Source organism: Uranotaenia lowii, chromosome 2 (assembly GCF_029784155.1).
Source record: "Uranotaenia lowii strain MFRU-FL chromosome 2, ASM2978415v1, whole genome shotgun sequence".
Lineage (NCBI taxonomy): Eukaryota > Metazoa > Arthropoda > Insecta > Diptera > Culicidae > Uranotaenia > Uranotaenia lowii.
The window spans coordinates 272449269-272467777 of record NC_073692.1 but is presented as its reverse complement, the minus strand read 5'-3'; the positions used below and the strand labels follow the sequence as shown (position 1 = coordinate 272467777).

Below are 18509 nucleotides of genomic sequence, written 5' to 3'. Positions count from 1 at the left end.
CAGCTATCGCTGAAAATACGATTTTCATACTTAAAAAATCTAAGTCTTGCAAGCCTCAAAACTTAAATTTCGGCATGCAACGTGTAGGATTTTCGACAATCAGTTGATATGCGCCACTCTAATCACCATTTCAGCAGTCATCAAACTGTAGTCTGAACACAGGATTTGACCTCATTGAACGATCAGTAAGCATAACAAGCGTTATCAGTTTCATATCTTTGGTCCGTGGTAAGTGTTGTTGCCTTTTGTACGTTTAGTTTTTTATTAACAAATCTTGGAATAAATTACTTATGAAATAAACCTAGCACAAAATTTAGATAATGCTCCATCAAATCAATTCATGTCCGAATTCAAGCAAAAGAGGTAGCACAACGGGCTTGCTCCGGACGATCGCACTGGGAGATGTCGGCATTCCAGCGATAGTCCGACGGACAGCTCATCAGAATCGGTGACGACCCAATGCAGATGTAGTATTTAGAGCAATCTTCCAGGCTCGGGTGGAATATTTCCGATCCACGGCAATCTGGCAACGAAAAACAAAAATAAATTAATGAACGAGGTTGGAGTTGTTTTCGAAAGTAGCTTACTTGGCAACTTGGAGGCCGGAGTCGTAGTTCCAGTAGCTTCTGTCGATGTTTCCGGTTTGGCCGGGTTGGGAAGATTTGAGCAGTGGGTATTGGTTGGGAAATCGCATTGGTTGGTGTCGGAGTTCCAATAGACGCCCTGTCCACAGCTGTGCAGAATCAGCATCCCGTAGGCACAGATGTAGTAACTTTCACAGGCCGACGGGTGAGGGATGAAATAGAATGCGTCGCTTGAGCACTGGGGATAGGGATTGTACTCGGTAGATGGCAGCACGGTTGTCGTGGAGACCGATGGTCTAGTGGGCACTGCCGTAGTTGTTGTGGGCGCTTTCGTTGTTGTTGTAGTAGTTGTGACGGTAGGAACTGTGTGAATTGGTGGAGCAATCGTAGTTGGATATGTGCCAGGAGTTGGAGCCGTCGGAACAGCTGCTGTACTAGTTAAAGCCGGCGCTGTTGTAGTCGGAAGAGTTGGAGGAACTGTCGGAGTCTCACCACATTTGACCATCATCGCCCAATTACAAACAAGATATTGAGGGTCAAACAACAAACCCTCTGGACAGTATCTCAAGGACTGTGTGTTATATTCACATACAATATAAGCACTACAGTTCTCCGTTACTGGCAGCTTTTGGCCATTGGGCATGGCAAGGCATACCTAATGATGTAGTAGAAATGTGTGTAGTAAAGATAAGTATTATAGAGTAAATTCAACTTACATTATTTGATATAAACCTTGCTGTCGCGTTATGCACCAATAGCCCAAAAAGGACTATTAAAATCGCTGGAAAGTAAAAATGATTCAACTATCAGATATTACTAATCCAGAATCAAGTCATACTACCTTTCATAGTTAGTTCACTTATCGAATTGTGTCGTTCGCAGAAAATAAAATACTAAATGGTAATACCGACCTGTATTGGTAACATTTATAGTCACTGTTATGAATCAAAACCGAATTCTTTCGGCAGCAAAGCGAAAACCTGTGTCGTAGGGGATATCTTAATTGAAATCATGCGCCCTCAGTTTGTTGAAAATGGGTGACCGATTTTTTTTCCTGTGTTTGCTCCATTCATAATGTTGTGAAACGCAACTCAACTATTTCAACTAGGGTACAAATATTTGAAGAGAGATTATTTTTCGTTTGGAATAAATAAGCAGAGCTGGAATTTTCTCCATGATGATCACGAAAAACATCGCGATGTTTTTCGTGATCATCATGGAGAAAATTCTATCGGTTTCCAGATCAATAAAAAAAATAACTCGCGAATAATCTTGCGTCATCACAATTGACGAGCAATCTGATATTCACATCTTTCCGGGGACAATGATGCACCCAAAATAATCTGCACGTTGCTGCTACGAGAAAAACTACATAATTTATATCCAAGTGATTTTCACGTAATTTGTACGAATAAAATGAGTAATCACTCACCTAATAGGAATTTTGTTCTATGAACATCACGTGCAACTTACGTGAATTTTTCATGCGTTCATCTTATTATGAAAATGAAAGCTATGTGAAATGTGTTTAGTATCGAAATGATATTTGAATCCATTCCACTATTTTTTTCTATCTATTTCTGATAATAAAAAATGAAAACCAACCGAATTTCATCGAAAATAACATTTATTTTCATTATTATTCGTCACACTGTCACTACACTTCTAATTCATTATTTAATCACAATTCTGGAACTTCTCTCCATCAATTTGGTTTGTTGAATCCTGTAAGAAATGAAAAATATTTAACAATTTAAAATAGAATCATCAAATTGATAAATAATTTACCTTCTTAGGATCAGTAGAAACAAACTTCCATCCGGGTCGATTTGGTGCTTACGCTTTTTCTCCCTGTCCTTCCTCGTCTCCTCCACGGATTTTTTGGAGCTTTCTTCGAAGCTGGAAAAAAACACAGCTTACATTGAATCAAATTCCGACAAGGAAAACAATTCACACTTATCACCTTGCACCGGAAGCTAGGTTTTGTATGTCTCGTGTTTGGGACCCGCAGGACGTGCTCTGTGGTGTACCGCTCGTCTTCCGACGCTGAATGCTCTTGAGCTGCAGCATCCAGACAAAACTAACTGACAACAATTCCCTTTTCCAATAGGAATATACTACCCATACTTGAGAAATTTGCAAAAAAAAAGTATTCAAACCTATCCACCTAGATTTTACGTGAAATTCATGTGACAGTTATATGGAAGTACACTAGTTACTACATAGCATACGTAGAAGCGATGTGAGGCCACAAAAGCTTAGTTTACGTGAAAAATACCGAATAAATAATTTCTAATTTATTTTGGGTGTGATCCATATAATAGTTGTATGTTGATTTCCCACCATGGGGGCACGGACTCACCGCGGCTTCTGACTAAGCATGTGCTTAATGCATGCTATTTTAGATTAATTAGTTTGACAATTCTCCAATGCAACTCAAACACCATACCCAGACCCCATGGCTATTGATGTATATTTTATCAATCAGGTGGGCTAGTTTATTAACAGGTATTCCGGCTTCAGTGTATCTACCTGGCCATCTTGCCACTGATTGAACATTCTTATTATATGTATGTATGTATATATGTATGTATGTTTGTATGGTAGCCACCTTGGGTGCACGGTTGTACCGCAGTTGTGGCTAAGACTTCATCAACAAGTCACTGCAAGTTACTATATATCCAGTAGACTGAGTCGATTTGGGGTCATTTTGGAATTTCTCAAACCCTGGAGTCTAAAAAGCTTCGTCTTGGTCAAAAACTGATTGATTGAATTGCGTTTATTTGGGAGGGTGCCGTGCGCTTAGCGATTAAGCACCTTAACATGGTCAAAAACTGGTCCATGATTTTTTGCAAAATTTTTAAGTATCGTTTACATGAGTAAATTTGAACTTTTAGGTTTGTATGGGAAAATTGAATATTTTGTACTGAAAAATCAACATCATTTTTGTTTCGTCTGTGGAACCGAGCCAGCTTATGGTTTTTATGCCAATTTATAAAATTCCTTATGGAAATTTTCCGCTGAACAACTTTGTCGAAGATGGACTTCGTATCTTATTAGGCAAAAAAGTTATTAGCTGTTTAACAGGGGTATGTCTTTTTGCATTGATTAACAATAAATTCAATTGACATCACTGCTTGAGCCTCGCGAAGTGTTGCTTGGAAAGTAGTCACGCAATACCTCGCTAGGCACTCTGCAGGGATGTCAATTGAATTTATTGTTTATCAGTGCGAAAAGACATACCCCTGTTAAACAGCTAATAACTTTTTTGTCTAATAAGATACGAAGTCCATCTTCGACAAAGTTGTTCAGCGGAAAATTTCCATTTGGAATTTTATAAATTGGCACAAAACCCATAAGCTGGCTTGGTTCCACATACGAAACAAAAATGATGTTGATTTTTCTGTACAAAATATTCAATTTTCCCATACAATTCTAAAAGTTCAAAATTACTCATGTAAATTCTGTTCTGTGTTTCTAAAGAAAGTATAAAGTTGTGTACATTATAACCTTTGCTTGACCCATGTCACCCCCATTCAGAAAAATTTTGAACAGAGTTCCGACATTGGAATTACTTAAAACATTTTCAATCGATTCTTAAAAACAACACTGTTCTATGCTAAGCGAATCTTAATGTATGGAAACTTTTTTATCTGTTTATATTAGTTGTCACGTAGAACAGTTTTAAGTGATGTTGTATGTTTTATGTCAATTTCATACAGAACTTTTAAAAACTTTTAAATTCAAACTTAATATTTCTGACAAATAGTTTTTTAAGTAATAGATGAAGTTATTTGCCAGCTATCATGTGAAAAAATTGGAATCGATATCTTCAATGTTAAAATAGATATTTCAAACACAGCAGTTCCGTTGGGGTTTAGGATAGAATGATAAACAACTGTGTAGAAGATCTGTTGTTCTACAGTTATTTTACCTACATCTGAATAAAAAAAAGTCAATTTAAACTAATCCAACTTGTAATCGTTTGATTGGGTATACAAACGAAATTCAATCAATATTCATTCTAGTGGCTATACAAACGAGACGAAATGAATTCGCAAATGAGCAAATCTTATCCAAACGGACCTTTTACGTAGTTGCGAATCACGACTTATAGTTAATCCTTTTGATAAGATTGTATGAACATCGGCATACCCTTGAATGGTATAAATGCTAGTAATGTATAACCTTCTGGCGGTAGTTCATTGGTGAATTTAAAATTTAAAACATTGAAATGATTAACAGTGAGTGAGCGAACTTTTTTTCTAAAAAAAAAAAACAGATTTATCAGTACATAATTTGATCTTTTTACAGAGATAATATACGGAGTTTTGGCGGTTGCTTTCGTAGCAAGTTGTCTCGCTGTTACTCGTGACGCAGCTTTCGATGCATACTGCAAAGCGTTCTTCCCGGGCGGTTCCGGATTCCTGGCTCATCCAACGGAATGCACGCAATACATCAGCTGCTACATCGAGGAGGCATACGTCATTAGCTGTCCAGCAGGACAAAACTACGATCTGACTGTCCCTACTTGCTCGGCCACGGCCCGTTGTAATACCTTCAACTGTACGGGAGACACAACGGTAGACTTCCTTCCGATTCCTGGCGTATGCACTCATTACGTTGCGTGCTTCTTCGATATTCCGATGGCCGAAGAATGTGCTCCAGGAACCGAATTTAGCGAGACCCAGGGAGGCTGCGTTCCCGAAGCGGATTCAGATTGTCTGGCCAATCCGTGCACTGGAGTCACAGATCCTGCCACGGGTCTGGAAATGCATGAACATCCCAGAAATTGCAACCAATACATTATTTGTGATGGACTCGATATGTATTTGTTCGATTGTGGCACAGATCTCTGCTTCGACCTTGCTTCGTCGTCTTGCCTGGTGAGTATTACTTTTGCCAGTTAAAAGATGGCCAATCTAACTTATAACACTAAAACAATTTTTGGTTTTACAGGCTACAACGACAGCTTTGAGCACCGATACTACAGACGCAACAACTGATCCAACCACAGACCCTCCAACTACGATTTAGAAGTGAATAAACGTTCTGACACAAACAGTTGTAATCATCGTGTGAATAATATTATTTAATTACTCAGCTCAATTCTCATTTTACTATTAAGAAATAATACGATTTGATAGAACATCAACATGTTTTTTACTGTCCTCAAGAGATAACAAATTGATGAACTTAACGTTTTTCAAGAGATTACCAATTTCACTTCACAGATATGAATTGGAACAAAAAGTTCGATATTTCAAATGCTAGTGTATGGCACCCAACGCTTATCCGATAATCGCTTATTAGTCCACTAACTTTTGGATAGCAAATTAAACTTTTTGCCTATATTTTTGAACAATCTGATAAGAAAGTTGCGATTAGAATGCTAAATCTTTCAAGTATTGTGTTCACCATAGACTAAATAGATCATGGTTTTATCATCCCTCTACTTCAAAAGCTTGAATCCGATCAGATTTTCAAAAATACTTCGAAGATCGATACTAGTCAAAGGAGATTAATTTATATTGGTATCATGGAAAAATGTATTTGCAAATTTTTCTTACCCCAGGATTTATGCTCTACATTGATGTTGTATCAAACCAACAAAATCCTTTTCATAATTTCCGTAAGACGGATCTCATAAACTGCTTTTAAGAGTGCAAAATTGACTTTCATAAGAGTATTATTAAATTCAATCAGTTTCCATAGGACCCTCTTATGTAAAACAACAACCGCTCATTGGAGAAGGCATTCATCTGAAGAATTCATTCGCGTCATAAGACCTTCTTATGAATTTTTAAGATTTTTCTTATGGTGTCAATTTATAAAAGAATCTTATGGCATACCGTCAACTGGGGCATCATTCAACACTTTTCAACTTCAATGGCTTTTTAAAACTGAATGTCCACAATTACTCATGCTCCTATGCATCAAAAGTTTAATGTAGATAGGACATCAAATTGTCGTAATCAGAAAATTTATTGGTTTCACCAATATAATTAAACTAGCTGATCCCGTACGAACTTCGTTTCGCTTTAAATCATTGGTACGTCAAAATGAGTTTAGAAAATGAGTTCGAAACATTCTTTCAACAATTTTGGGGAAAATATTCAACAGTGTTTAAAGTCGCTATTATTACTATTACTTGAAATTCAAATTAAACGGTTGATTGGATTTTTATTAAAATTTATGTGAGAGTGTTTTCTTCTCGATCGGTTGCAAAATCTAGTCATTATGGCAGAAACATGTCCTATTTGTTTATGTGCACGACTCTTTTGCTTGACCTTCACACTTAAATTGGTATCAATTAACTGCCTCGAACAAAATTATTGCACAAAACACTGAACTTTCAATGAAACCCTCTTTTTCTGTCCCGTGGCCCGAAATTCGATAATTAAAACCAATTTTACGTTCCTCACAACTCCCTTGTGCCATTTTTTTTTTTTAAATTATATGTAAAATAACGTCAGGAACTTGAAAACAGTGAACAGTGAATAAAGACGCCCTTTTCGCCGACCCTTGACACGGAACATGCTACCTAGAGTCAATTGCTCATAGTTTATAACCCTCATCTGAACATTTTCATCTCAATCCGATGCATGATCACGACAATATAGCGAAAACAGTGAGCAACTAACATGGACGGCCTTTTTTTACCACGATTCAAAACTTGACTCCTGAAATCCGTTATCTTTTCTGTTGAACTCCCATGTGTCAATTTTCATTACAATTCTATGCTCAATCAAGAGGATATCGCAGTGGTCGGCAACCTTTTGAGTCGGAAGAGCCAAAAACATCTAATTTTCAAAATTTCTGAGTTTGAAAGAGCCACATTAAATATTTATTGTTATAGAAAAAATAAAATCAAAACATATGAATGATCAATGAACATTAGTTTTACGAAAGTAACTTTAAACCCATTAAAGTATTTTATAACTGTTGGATTTTTCTTCTTTATCTGTTTCTGATAACCATTCAGTATGGATTTTCTTCTGGATCGTCAACTCTTCTAACATGTTTTGATTGTTTATCACTTTGAATACGAGTCAAGAAAGTTTTAAATTCATATAAACATGCTTGTCCAACACCTCGCAAACAGAACAGAGCAGAGAACGAATTACACTTTTATCATTTCGGTTTCCGAGTGCACTGCTCAGCCGATCAACGTTCACTTATCTTTTTGCCGAGTGCGCCCGATTGCGGTTGCTCTGACGGTCGGGTGGACGTCGCTCGCTCTAAAGAAAAGAGAAGGAGCTGGCAAGAAAATTGTGCTCTAGCGACGCTGCTGTGCCGCTCAGTGTATCAAGCCAGAAAGATTTCAATGCAGGAATGTTTTCTTCAAAAAAGCCGTTATGCAGTGCGGAACAGTGCATCAGTTGAAGAGGTCCAATGTAGGTTTATGTATGAACTATTTTTGTACGTAGCCGGGCCGGGCACTTCCTGGCAAATTATTTGAAAAACATGGTGAAAACCGGGCAAATAATCTGAAATTCTCCATTCCATAAACCGAGCAATATCCGGCCAAATCTGAGGAAATTCCAGACATTCATCTAGTAAAGAAAAACGACTTACATTTTTTTTGTCGCAACACATCAGCAGTGTCAAATTTATGTTTAAAGCATACGAAGTAAAGTTTTGGTTTGATGTTTGATGAAAAAAACTTTCACAAATCCAATTTTTGACAAATAATTTTAAACTGAATTCGATTTTCTTGTTTCATTTTCCAAATAATGTGGATGAAACTGGGCAAAATCCAAGTAGTTTTTTCACAATATCCGGGCATCCGCAAATTGCTGTTTACTTAGGTTTATGTGCTCTTGATATCGTACGTGGGAAGCATTAATTTACAAAAGCAGCAATTCGAAAAGTAACATTTACTCAAATTATCCAAAAATCTTTGCCTTTTAAACAAACCGTGAACATTACGCAAGAATCTGGGACAAATTTAAGTAATAAAACTTCAAAACTTTCACAAATAGTAAAATTTAGGATTTATCTTCCTTAACCGCTACGCTTTTGATATTTTTCGACCGAAGAAAGCTATCGTAGCTAATCATTTGTCCTGGTGCAGAACATCAATCTAGAGGAACTCGCTTAGGAATGAAAAGATAGGTGTTTTGGACAAAGTTGTTAATTTGCATATTTTGATATAAAATTTAAAGGCGAGAGATTTAAAAATAGCGCGATAATAACAATAACTTTTTGTAGTGCATTTTTCAAGTATTTTTTTTTATTCAACCGTATCTTCTTGGGTTAAGATTGTAGAACTTTGATATGTTAAGCAAAGTTGTGTATTTTGTTGAGATAAATAACTTTGTAGAAGAAACTCAAGCTCTAATATGCTAAACAAGAAAGTTATGATTTATATCTCGCTATTGGTGGACTTCTAAACTTTATCTATTATATAAAATTCTCTTGTAACGGTGTTTGTAGTACTACTCCTCCGGAATGACCCAACCGATTCAAATGATATTATTTTTAGAATATTCTGTGGGCATGCGAATCGGTTTATATCGAATAAAAACAACAAAAAGTCGCATCAATTGTCCGTAATCATTGAATTTGTAATAAATTTAATCAAATAAGTCATAACCTTCATTTTTTTCGGGATTTTCTTTCTTTTGGGCGCCGGGCGGTTTGTTTTTCGTCTCCATGGTCGAGGCGTCGCGAGCAAACGTCGTAGGAGGTTAGTAACTATGGCATAGCATACTGTTTAGTTGGAATATTTGGGCGCGCATTTCTCAACCAAGCATTATTTCAATGCATGTGGTGGCCATATGAAGCCTAGATGTGTTTTTTCTTCTTGATTCCTAGATCATTTGTACAGCACATGGTAATTAATGACGCTTTGATGTGACCCAGATTTATATTTTGCTGAACAAATCTAAACCTTTTAAACGATTTAAAAAAATAAAACTATTTTAAATTTGTGTTAATTAAAGAATGAATTGTTGTAAAAAATACATATATGAATTTAGTACTGATGCATATGAAATATTGGTATGACTCTTTGCGGACATTTGAAAAAAGGAAAGTGGGAAGATTTTCATAATATTTTTACAATCCAATACGCCTAGAAACATTTTTCGAACAAGTGCAAATGTGCTTAACGGAAGATGTATAAAGCGCCTTTAAATTTACAGAACATCAACCAAATCCGTTGAAAATGAACAGACAAATTAACTGAACAAGAGCCTGTCCTTTAAAATGGGGTATACAGGATTGATGTTTATTTAAAGGCGGAATGCAAAGAACTTAATGATTTTTTTTCCAAGCGTTAGTGAAAGTTATCAATAAAATAAGAAAAAAATTAAATTAAAAGGTACGCTAGAACTAGTGCAAACGTTCCACATTTACAAAAAATGTGTACATTATTTCTTCATTCATAAATTTTTGGGCCCAAATAAACAATCTGACTAAATAAACAATCTCACTAAATAAACTCAACTCTTTTTTTAAAATCATTCTCTAAAAAACTGTTTACAAATTCACTGTTTGATTACACAGAATTCAAGTACGTACTTATCATAAACGTGTGTTTTTGTTTAACATATTTTGGCTACATAGAAGAGACTTTAGATCCGCTTTTTTGTTGAAAAGTTTTTTTTTATTGATATTCCAGAAGCATATTTATTTTTATAGCAGAAGCAGAATTTTTTTTGATAAGTTTTTATTATGACCTGAAAGTGTTGAAAATAATCTTAACTGCTGTCATTTCACACGGTGAAACAAAATGCAACGCGTCTTTTAGCCATGAAGCATATACCTTTTAAGATTTTTTTCTCCAAAATGGTCAGAAAGGGTATCCCGAGTGTTAAATCTGAAGCGGATATTCAAAATTATTAAATATGTCTTTGTAAAACAGTATTCAGTAAAATTGAAGTACAAAGCATTATTTTCTCTGGAGAAAAACTGCAGATATATAAATAAAAGTTGAACAAGTATTTAATTCATTTTGAAGTCTTTGCACTGACGCATCTGAAAAAGAGCAATGTGTTTTCAGTTGCATCAATAAATGGGACACATGTAGGTATACTTAGATTTTTTTTTTTGAAGGAATATGAAAGTTGAACTGTGATGATATCCGTTTGCACTAGCCCCGATGTTTCCTTATTGAAAATTACAATTTATAATTAAAAAAATACACTTGAATGTTTTTTAAGGTTTCGAGGTATATTTACATTAAAATTTCCAGAAAATAGAATGAACTCATGAAATCATCGTAGCCTTAACAGATTAGTTCTTTTCGATCTATTTAATTTTTTAAATTAATTAAATGTTATTGAATCTTGAAAATATCACATAAACTTAAATGAAATCGCAGATCACCTCCAACACTGTCCGGGAAATTTTTGAATCAGAACACCCCAATGCTTCGGTTAGAATCTTTAAAAACAATGGTTTGAATTGACAGACATTTCCTTTAGGATAAAAAAGAAAAAAAAAAGCTGTATCTAATTCGCTTGAATAACAGAAAATCTAAACATATTTTTCCTCCTTTCAAAACCAATTATTTTTATGATTGATTGGGTTAATGTTCAAAAGAATTTAATTTGCAGTTTTTGCTCGAACAAATAAAAAAAACGGTGATTTTTTTTGGACATGATTTTGGTGAAAATATGGATATTAATAACCACTGCTTCCAAAGGTCAGGATAGTGAACAAAAAACTGCATGAATATGGTTAGTAAAAAAATCTTCTCTAATGTGTTTTTATTTCTTCAGTTCTAAAAAATATACTATCCAAAGCTACTCGGGCGCTGAAAGTGCTGCGTCTGGCAGAATATTGGGCAAATACTCCCGATATTTTAAATTCTTTTTCCATAAAGTTTCATTCACAATAAATTCCAATTAATGAGAAACTTTTGAATTCGATTTAAACCTTAATGGGAACTTGACATAGCGGAATAAGTAAACTAAATGGGAAAAAATAAATGAAACAAACATATTATCAACATACAATTCGATAGAGTTAAGCGGTAAACGGAAAGGAGGGAAATGTAAAAAAAGACTAGGACAAGTTCACAAATGCGAAATGATTAACAACTCAATATTTAATGATTTTTAGAATTAAGCAGCGAAAAAAAAATGGAAAATGGATGCCAAGTTTAACATGGTAAGACGAAGTTTACCGGGTCTGCTAGTATTTCATATAAAAATATGCGCTTTATTATACAGAACAATGTTGTCGAAAACACCAGCATTCTATCTTAACTACCTTTGGCGTTATTAATTTAGTTCCGTTAGATTTATGTTCTGCATTGTAAATTCTGACGCACTTCCAAACATCGATCCAGACGCAACGGATGAAGACAAACCGAGTTTTCTGTAAAGCTTCTCTATCGCCCGAGTGCGAACGAATTTATCTGCACCGGGACGCACTTCATCAGTTTGCTTGCTTCTCTTGCCCACACTCGGGTGGACGCTTGGTCGCTCTGGAGGTAACGGAGCATTTTTTTTAAAGATTCTCCGTTTGGGAGAGCACAGCGAAAAAAATACACGCTCTTACTCTGAACGGGCAAATCTGAGGAGCGATGCCAAGCATGCATATAAAGCTCAAATCACTTTAAATACCAGTCAAGAAAGTTTTAAATTCATATAAAGCTCAAATGAATACTATGCATGATGTTAAAGTGAAAGATTTGAACATATTTACAAAGGCAGAATATTTAAAATTTCTTTGGCAAAGAAAAGCTTTTAAAATAACAATGTAGAAGGAAATATTTTTTTAATTGTCAAGCTTTTTTAGGTCATTCCCCAAATTTAGGTAATCCTTTCCAAAAGTATAAGGTATGATGTATGAGGTAACATTCAACTAAAATTTATGTAGTCGAAATTTGGAATCTTCAAAAAATTATGCTCCTGACAACTGGTAGAATTTTCATTAGACATCAAACGAACGTGTCTTAAGAATTTTATGCATCTGGAAAATTTAAAAATCTCACTTTTTTTACATGTGATTCTTCAGTATTGTGCGTTCAATTGAATGGAATAATACAATTATTGTATATTATTCATCAATGCTTGCTAAAGCTTAGATTATAGGAAAAAATGTAGTTTAAGCTGTGATAATATGATTTTGTAGCATTCATAGAAAATTCGTGCCAAATAATAAAAAAAAACAGTACATTTGTACTCTCAAAATAAGTTCAAGGATACTTATGAAATTGAAAAACAAAAATTCATTTAAAAAAATTAATAGTGATTAACTCTTAAACGAAAATGAAGATAAAATTATGTCGGTTACTGAAACTTCGTTCAAAATTTATGTGCTTATTTTAAATAATTGCTGTACACATCACACGTGAAATTCAAAACATGTTTCAAGACTCAAAGGTTTACATTTTTTTTTTTTTCAATACATACAATTTAATTATAAACAAAAACTGCTTCAGGGTGAAAAGATAAATTTTGTTATTGATAACAAGTATTTAGCCTGTGATTAGATTTTTAAATAGATTATCCGAATTGAAATTTTTATTTATTCTCATTGCTGATTGGAGTTTGGAAAGCTGTCAAACATTAATTTTTATTTCTCAATTCTTAGTTTTGGAATTTTGTATTCGAATTTAATGTATCTATTTACTTTTTTTAACGCGTTATTTTTTGAGTAGGCATTCTAGAATTTTTCTGTAGTATCCAGGCCGGGCAAATCCGGGCATTGGGTTTCTAAATTTAAAATTCAAACACGGGAAAAATTCGGGCAAATCCAGCCAAAATCTTCGTATTTTCCATAAAAACGCAAGAGAAAAGCTGAAAAATAAACACACGAAAAATGATTTTTACCAAAGCATATTAGCGGCGTTCAAATCTTATTTCACAATTTCAAAAATTGCATGCGAATTATTTTCGCCAAAACACGTTGAAAATTGGAATTTCGTTCCTGGAAAAACAGGGTCTTTTGCCTCAATATCCAGGCAACCGGGCCGGACCTGGCAACACCCAATTTTTCCTTGAAAATCTGGGCCAATCCTGGATAAACCGGACAATCTGGAATGCTAATGAGATATCAATATTCAGATAACGTTAAAATAATCGTTTTCAAGTCAAACATGAGTAGATTGAGTTGGTTTTTCCAATGTTTTTTGTCAAAGATGTAAATATTTTCCGAAATGGATGATTAATTCTAATAGATTATGGAAATTTCTACTGATCAATTTTCATAGAGGGCAAAACAAGTTATTTTGCAAATAAATAATTTGATTTAAGTTTTGTTATTTTAAAACAACAGTTATTTTTTACATTTACCGTAATTGATAAATTCAATCATGACCTCTGTACAGTATAAAACAGTAAAAAGCAAAAAAAAATAAAATTGGGCTCCGAAAAATGTTATTTTGCCATTTGGTCCTTTCCGCTTGTTCCTACAGCTGATGAAATTTTAAAATTTTCTTATGGACCTAAGAAAATCCGTGTGCTGGTTCACAAGAATCAATTATCACCTTATCACGATTTTATGAATATTTTATTCAAAAATATATACAATATTAGCGCAGTGAACTGAAGAGCCGCAGCTTTACATCAAAAGAGCCGCATGCGGCTCGCGAGCCGCAGGTTGCCGACCTATGGGATATCGAAAAAACAGTGAACAGATAATAACCCCTTTTGCCGACCCCTGAGTCAAGATTTGAAACCTGAAAGCAAAAGAGCGTCCCTCAAAACTCCTTTGCGGAAATTTTCATCTCAATCCAATGTAGAATAACGTCAAAATTGCAAAAACATTAAAGTTGGGTATGGACGACTCCTTCAGCCGACTTCTGATCCGCAATTCGAAACTTGAAATCGATTTCTCGTCCCTAAAAAACACTCATGTGCTAATTTTCATCACAATACGATCTATTAAAACGCCAATATCGCTAAAACATTAATCAGTGGATATGGACGACCCCTTTTGCCGACCGCTGACCCTAAATTTGATAACTGTAATGGATTGCTCGTCTCTCAAAACACTCATGTGCAAATTTTCATCACAATCCGACGGAAAATAACGTCAATAACGTGAAAACAATATTTGTCTTGTATGGACGACCCCCTTCAGAAGGGGTCGTCCAAAAATCTAAAAACATTTTTCATCATTCCTAGTCCTAATGAGCATCCATGCCAAATTTCAGATCTCTAGCTCTTAAGGCGGCTGAGTCTATAGAGGACAAACAAACAAACAAACAAACAAACAAACAAACAAACAAACATACAGATAATTGCTTTTTATATATATAGATTTACAAAAATAATATAAAGTGTAACGGTTATATTTAAAACTTGGTTCATTTATGTGTTTTATGAACCAATTCGGATAAACATGTAAAAAGATTAAATAAATAAAAATAGTATTAACATACAAAAGAAAAAACTCAGTGCAAGTTAAGCTCCGTGCACCAAAAGTGTAAGTCGACCTGAATACCCGCTGTTGTCAAAAGGAAGAAAATCACGCAATGAACGACTTCAAGAAAATACAACAACAACCACACGACGACACGCTTCCGCATAACGAGCTCTCTTTTTGCTGGCTGTCGTACGTGCAAGTGGCAGTTTTTTTTTCTGTTGAGTGCCGTGAAAGCAAATTCACCGCGGTTTTCCGGGATCCTGAAAAAAAACCGACAGACCCCACCGAACGGGAACGAACAGACCAAGTTGCGCAACTTTACAAAAATATTATTTCATCGTTTACGCCCGCCAGACACGCCACCACGAGACAAATAAAGTGCTCGGAAAAGTACTCGGAAGAGAAGAAAACAGCCCAAAAGAGCCCCTAGTGTAAAGGGTGAGCAACATCAGGAAGCTAAATGTGGCCACGGTTCTAATACCAAAATTTCCACAGGGCTCTTTTTTCTTCCTCTCTTCTTGTTCTTCTTCGCAGATTTCTGAGTCCTTCCCGCATTTTCGAAAACTGACAACACGGGTGGTCCAATCATCCGAGGGCCGAGCTGCAACCGGAACCCTCGAGCCGATAGAGGAGCTGGACCGACGAGCCGAGAAAAGCACCGAATCCGCATGCCGAACGGGAATCGGAACGGCAAACCGGACAGTGTTCGAATCCGGGAGCAGAGCCTGCGAGCCAACCAGGAATCATCGCAGTGGAGCGAGCCTCGCTCAGGAAAGCGACAGCAATCTGAATCGCGCATGGCGCGGTTTTCATCTACAGTTTCCGGAATCAAAGTGCTCGTCATCATTCCGCCGTCGAAGCGTGGGAGTCAGCCGGCTCTGCTCAGAGCCACTCACGCGCGTTTGCCATTGGCTGGTCTGTCGATGACCATTTGCGAGCGAGAAAATGCGCGCTTTCGCTATGCTCAGGGCTTGAAGCGACCATGCGGTAAAAAAGTAGGGCAATATAGTTACTTTGAAGTGAAATTAGGGTAAAATTAGTGACCAGATCAAGATGAAAACTAACTAAAAAATGACATTTAAAACTAAAATAAAACGCTTTAAAGACAATTCTGTTAATTGAAAAACGTTTTCTGGAAGGCTGTTGGCCTCGCTTGTAGAAAAGAAAGCTTAGATAATTTAAGAATAGCGACCGCAGAATCCTAAAGTTCTAAAGAAACAATGGGAGGGAACCAAAAGATCATACTGTAAAGACTAGGACAACTTAGCCCGACAAAAACTACAAGTTTATCCATTTTCTTTGAAAAAAAAACCCACAAATTTTGAAAATTATATTGATATGTTAAGATTTACATTTATCGAAATTTCATTTCATGAAAAAGCCATGAAATTAAAAATTGGGAGGACCTCATGAAAAAGTGACAAAACAATGATAGATGTTTAAAAAAAGATAAAGGACAAAATGTTGACAGAAGATTGACAATGACTTAAAGAAGCTTAGCGAAAAAATTGACTTAAGATGATAATAACACAAAAAAGGCTAAATAATTTTACGAGACTAATCTTCAAGGTAGAATATAATTTTTCAAATTGAAAACTAACTCAAAGAGAATTTACTTACAAAAATGCAACATTTCATAAGAGATTCACTGCAGACTTTGTTGCATGATCCACATATCATTCATTAGAAAGATTTACTAGAAAAAAATGATGTTCAAAAAGGAATTAAGAAAAATTATTCATATATGATTTTACACGACAATTTCTTTAAAAAATTAACAGATTGTATCGATCCAAGAAACACCTATCGGAATATTGTAGAAAATGTATCAGTAAACCTCTAAAAAGGTGCAAAAATTACTGAAAGTTATCGAAAACTTCAAAAAGGGGTTGAAATCTATGTATATCTACCAATCTTTCAAATGATTCGAAAATGTCTGAAATAAGGGAACTTAGAAATGAAATATCTGATATTTTCGATTTAATTGAGTCACTTTCCACAAGTTTACCTTCCATTCAATGGCAGTTTCCTGCCATGTGATTTAGTGCACTCTAAAGATTTTGATTGATTTTTTTTTAAATTAAGTTGAGAATTATTTTTAACAAATTCAAGCTTTAAAAGTCATAACACTTCAAATCTTGGTTAAACATGTTGTAATAGTGTCACTTCAGGAAAAAAAAGTAAAGTGTCACAAATAAACAAAAAACTAAATATTTTTAGGCAAAAAACTATTTTTGTTTAAATTCCAATTGTCATTCATATAATGTTTAAATGTAAGCGATACATCAAAGCAAAACAAAACAATAATCTTCCTTACTGGATCCGAGCCATTCTCTTAATTTAGGTCGTGTGAATTCCCACAGGACTCGAAAGGAAAGAAAAGGAACCCGTCAAATAATAAACGAATATCCTAATTATAAAAAAAATAAATACCACTATCATTTATAACGTTTTTAATGAGTAGAAAAAGTTTAAAAAATAAGCTCAATTGTAAGGAAATTATACACAAAATAGTGACTTTAGGGACCAAATTTCAAAAAAAGTAACTTCTAAGTGACCAGCCTAAAAAAAGTGACAAAGTTACTAAAAAGTGACCAACTTCTAGCCCTGTATGCTTTCGATGCCGTGTCGGAGAGGCCTTGAAGCCAAAATGTAAGTGCCTAATCACTATTTTCTACATTGTAAATGTTCGGCGGGAGAAATTTCCTGCTCTCATAGATTGAGCAAAATGGCATGACCAAAATAAAAGGCAAAATTTATTTAATCTAAATCACATGTTAAATTTTATTTCGGAAACAGTTCCAAAATCTCTTTGGCTGAATTGATTGAGCTAGCCGGAGCCAAAGAAAATGGAAGAAGAAAAACTTCAATCTTCTTTTCCTTTAAGCCAACCTCTTTTTCTTCTAACAAAAGTTTGTAGGTGAAATTTTCTACGGCATCGGAAACATCTATTGCTCAGTTTTGTAAATTTTCTAAGAATTGAATCTAATTGAAAACTTAAAAAATCTCAAAATGTGAGAAACTATGTCATGTTCCACAGATGAATCAAAAATGATGTTGATTTTTCACTACAAAATATTTCATTTCCCATTCAACAAAACAAAGTTTCTTAGACCCCAGGGTTTGAGAAATAAAATTACCCCAAATCGACTCAGTCTAAGTTGGTATACCAATTAAGACAATATTCAGCTACAATCATTTATTTCAAAGTTATTCAAAGTCAAAAAATTTTTTAACATGCTTTGGGGAAAAAGCTTTTAGTCAGTTGTTAAGTGCTCGAAAAATATCATTTAGTGTCTGAGAAACTCAAGTTACAAGCTATATTTTGCATATATGGATTTTTTTTTAAATTTTTCTTTAAGATCATTGCCACAAAAAGCGTAAAAAAGTGTTGTAAAACCGTACTTTTTATTAGGTCAAACGCCAAAGCTTTTCCTGTCACAATAGAATTTTTTTGAAAAGTTGATGTAATGTGTGACACTTTGGCAGCTTTAGATTTATAATACACGAAACACAGAATTTTTGACGACTATTTGAAGGTAGCTGATTTTCGAACTTTTCATGAATCAACATTTTCTGAGAGAATTCCAGCGACGA

General features: G+C 34.9%; 2 protein-coding genes across 2 annotated transcripts; one reads left to right on the top strand and one right to left on the bottom strand.

The window, feature by feature from the left end:
- Nucleotides 1–233: 233 nt before the first annotated feature.
- On the bottom strand, nucleotides 234–1470 carry LOC129749067 (probable chitinase 10). Its single transcript, XM_055743908.1, has 4 exons — nucleotides 1426–1470; nucleotides 1301–1365; nucleotides 588–1239; nucleotides 234–523 (listed from the first exon to the last, which is right to left on the bottom strand). The coding sequence occupies exons 1-4, from the start codon at nucleotides 1430–1432 to the stop codon at nucleotides 351–353; spliced, it is 897 nt and encodes a 298-aa protein (XP_055599883.1). The 5' UTR covers nucleotides 1433–1470; the 3' UTR covers nucleotides 234–350.
- Nucleotides 1471–4774: 3304 nt separating this feature from the next.
- Nucleotides 4775–5739, top strand: LOC129749732 (uncharacterized). Its single transcript, XM_055744787.1, has 3 exons — nucleotides 4775–4828; nucleotides 4899–5470; nucleotides 5544–5739. Exons 1-3 carry the CDS (start codon nucleotides 4819–4821, stop codon nucleotides 5619–5621), a joined length of 660 nt encoding a protein of 219 aa, XP_055600762.1. The 5' UTR covers nucleotides 4775–4818; the 3' UTR covers nucleotides 5622–5739.
- Nucleotides 5740–18509: the final 12770 nt, after the last annotated feature.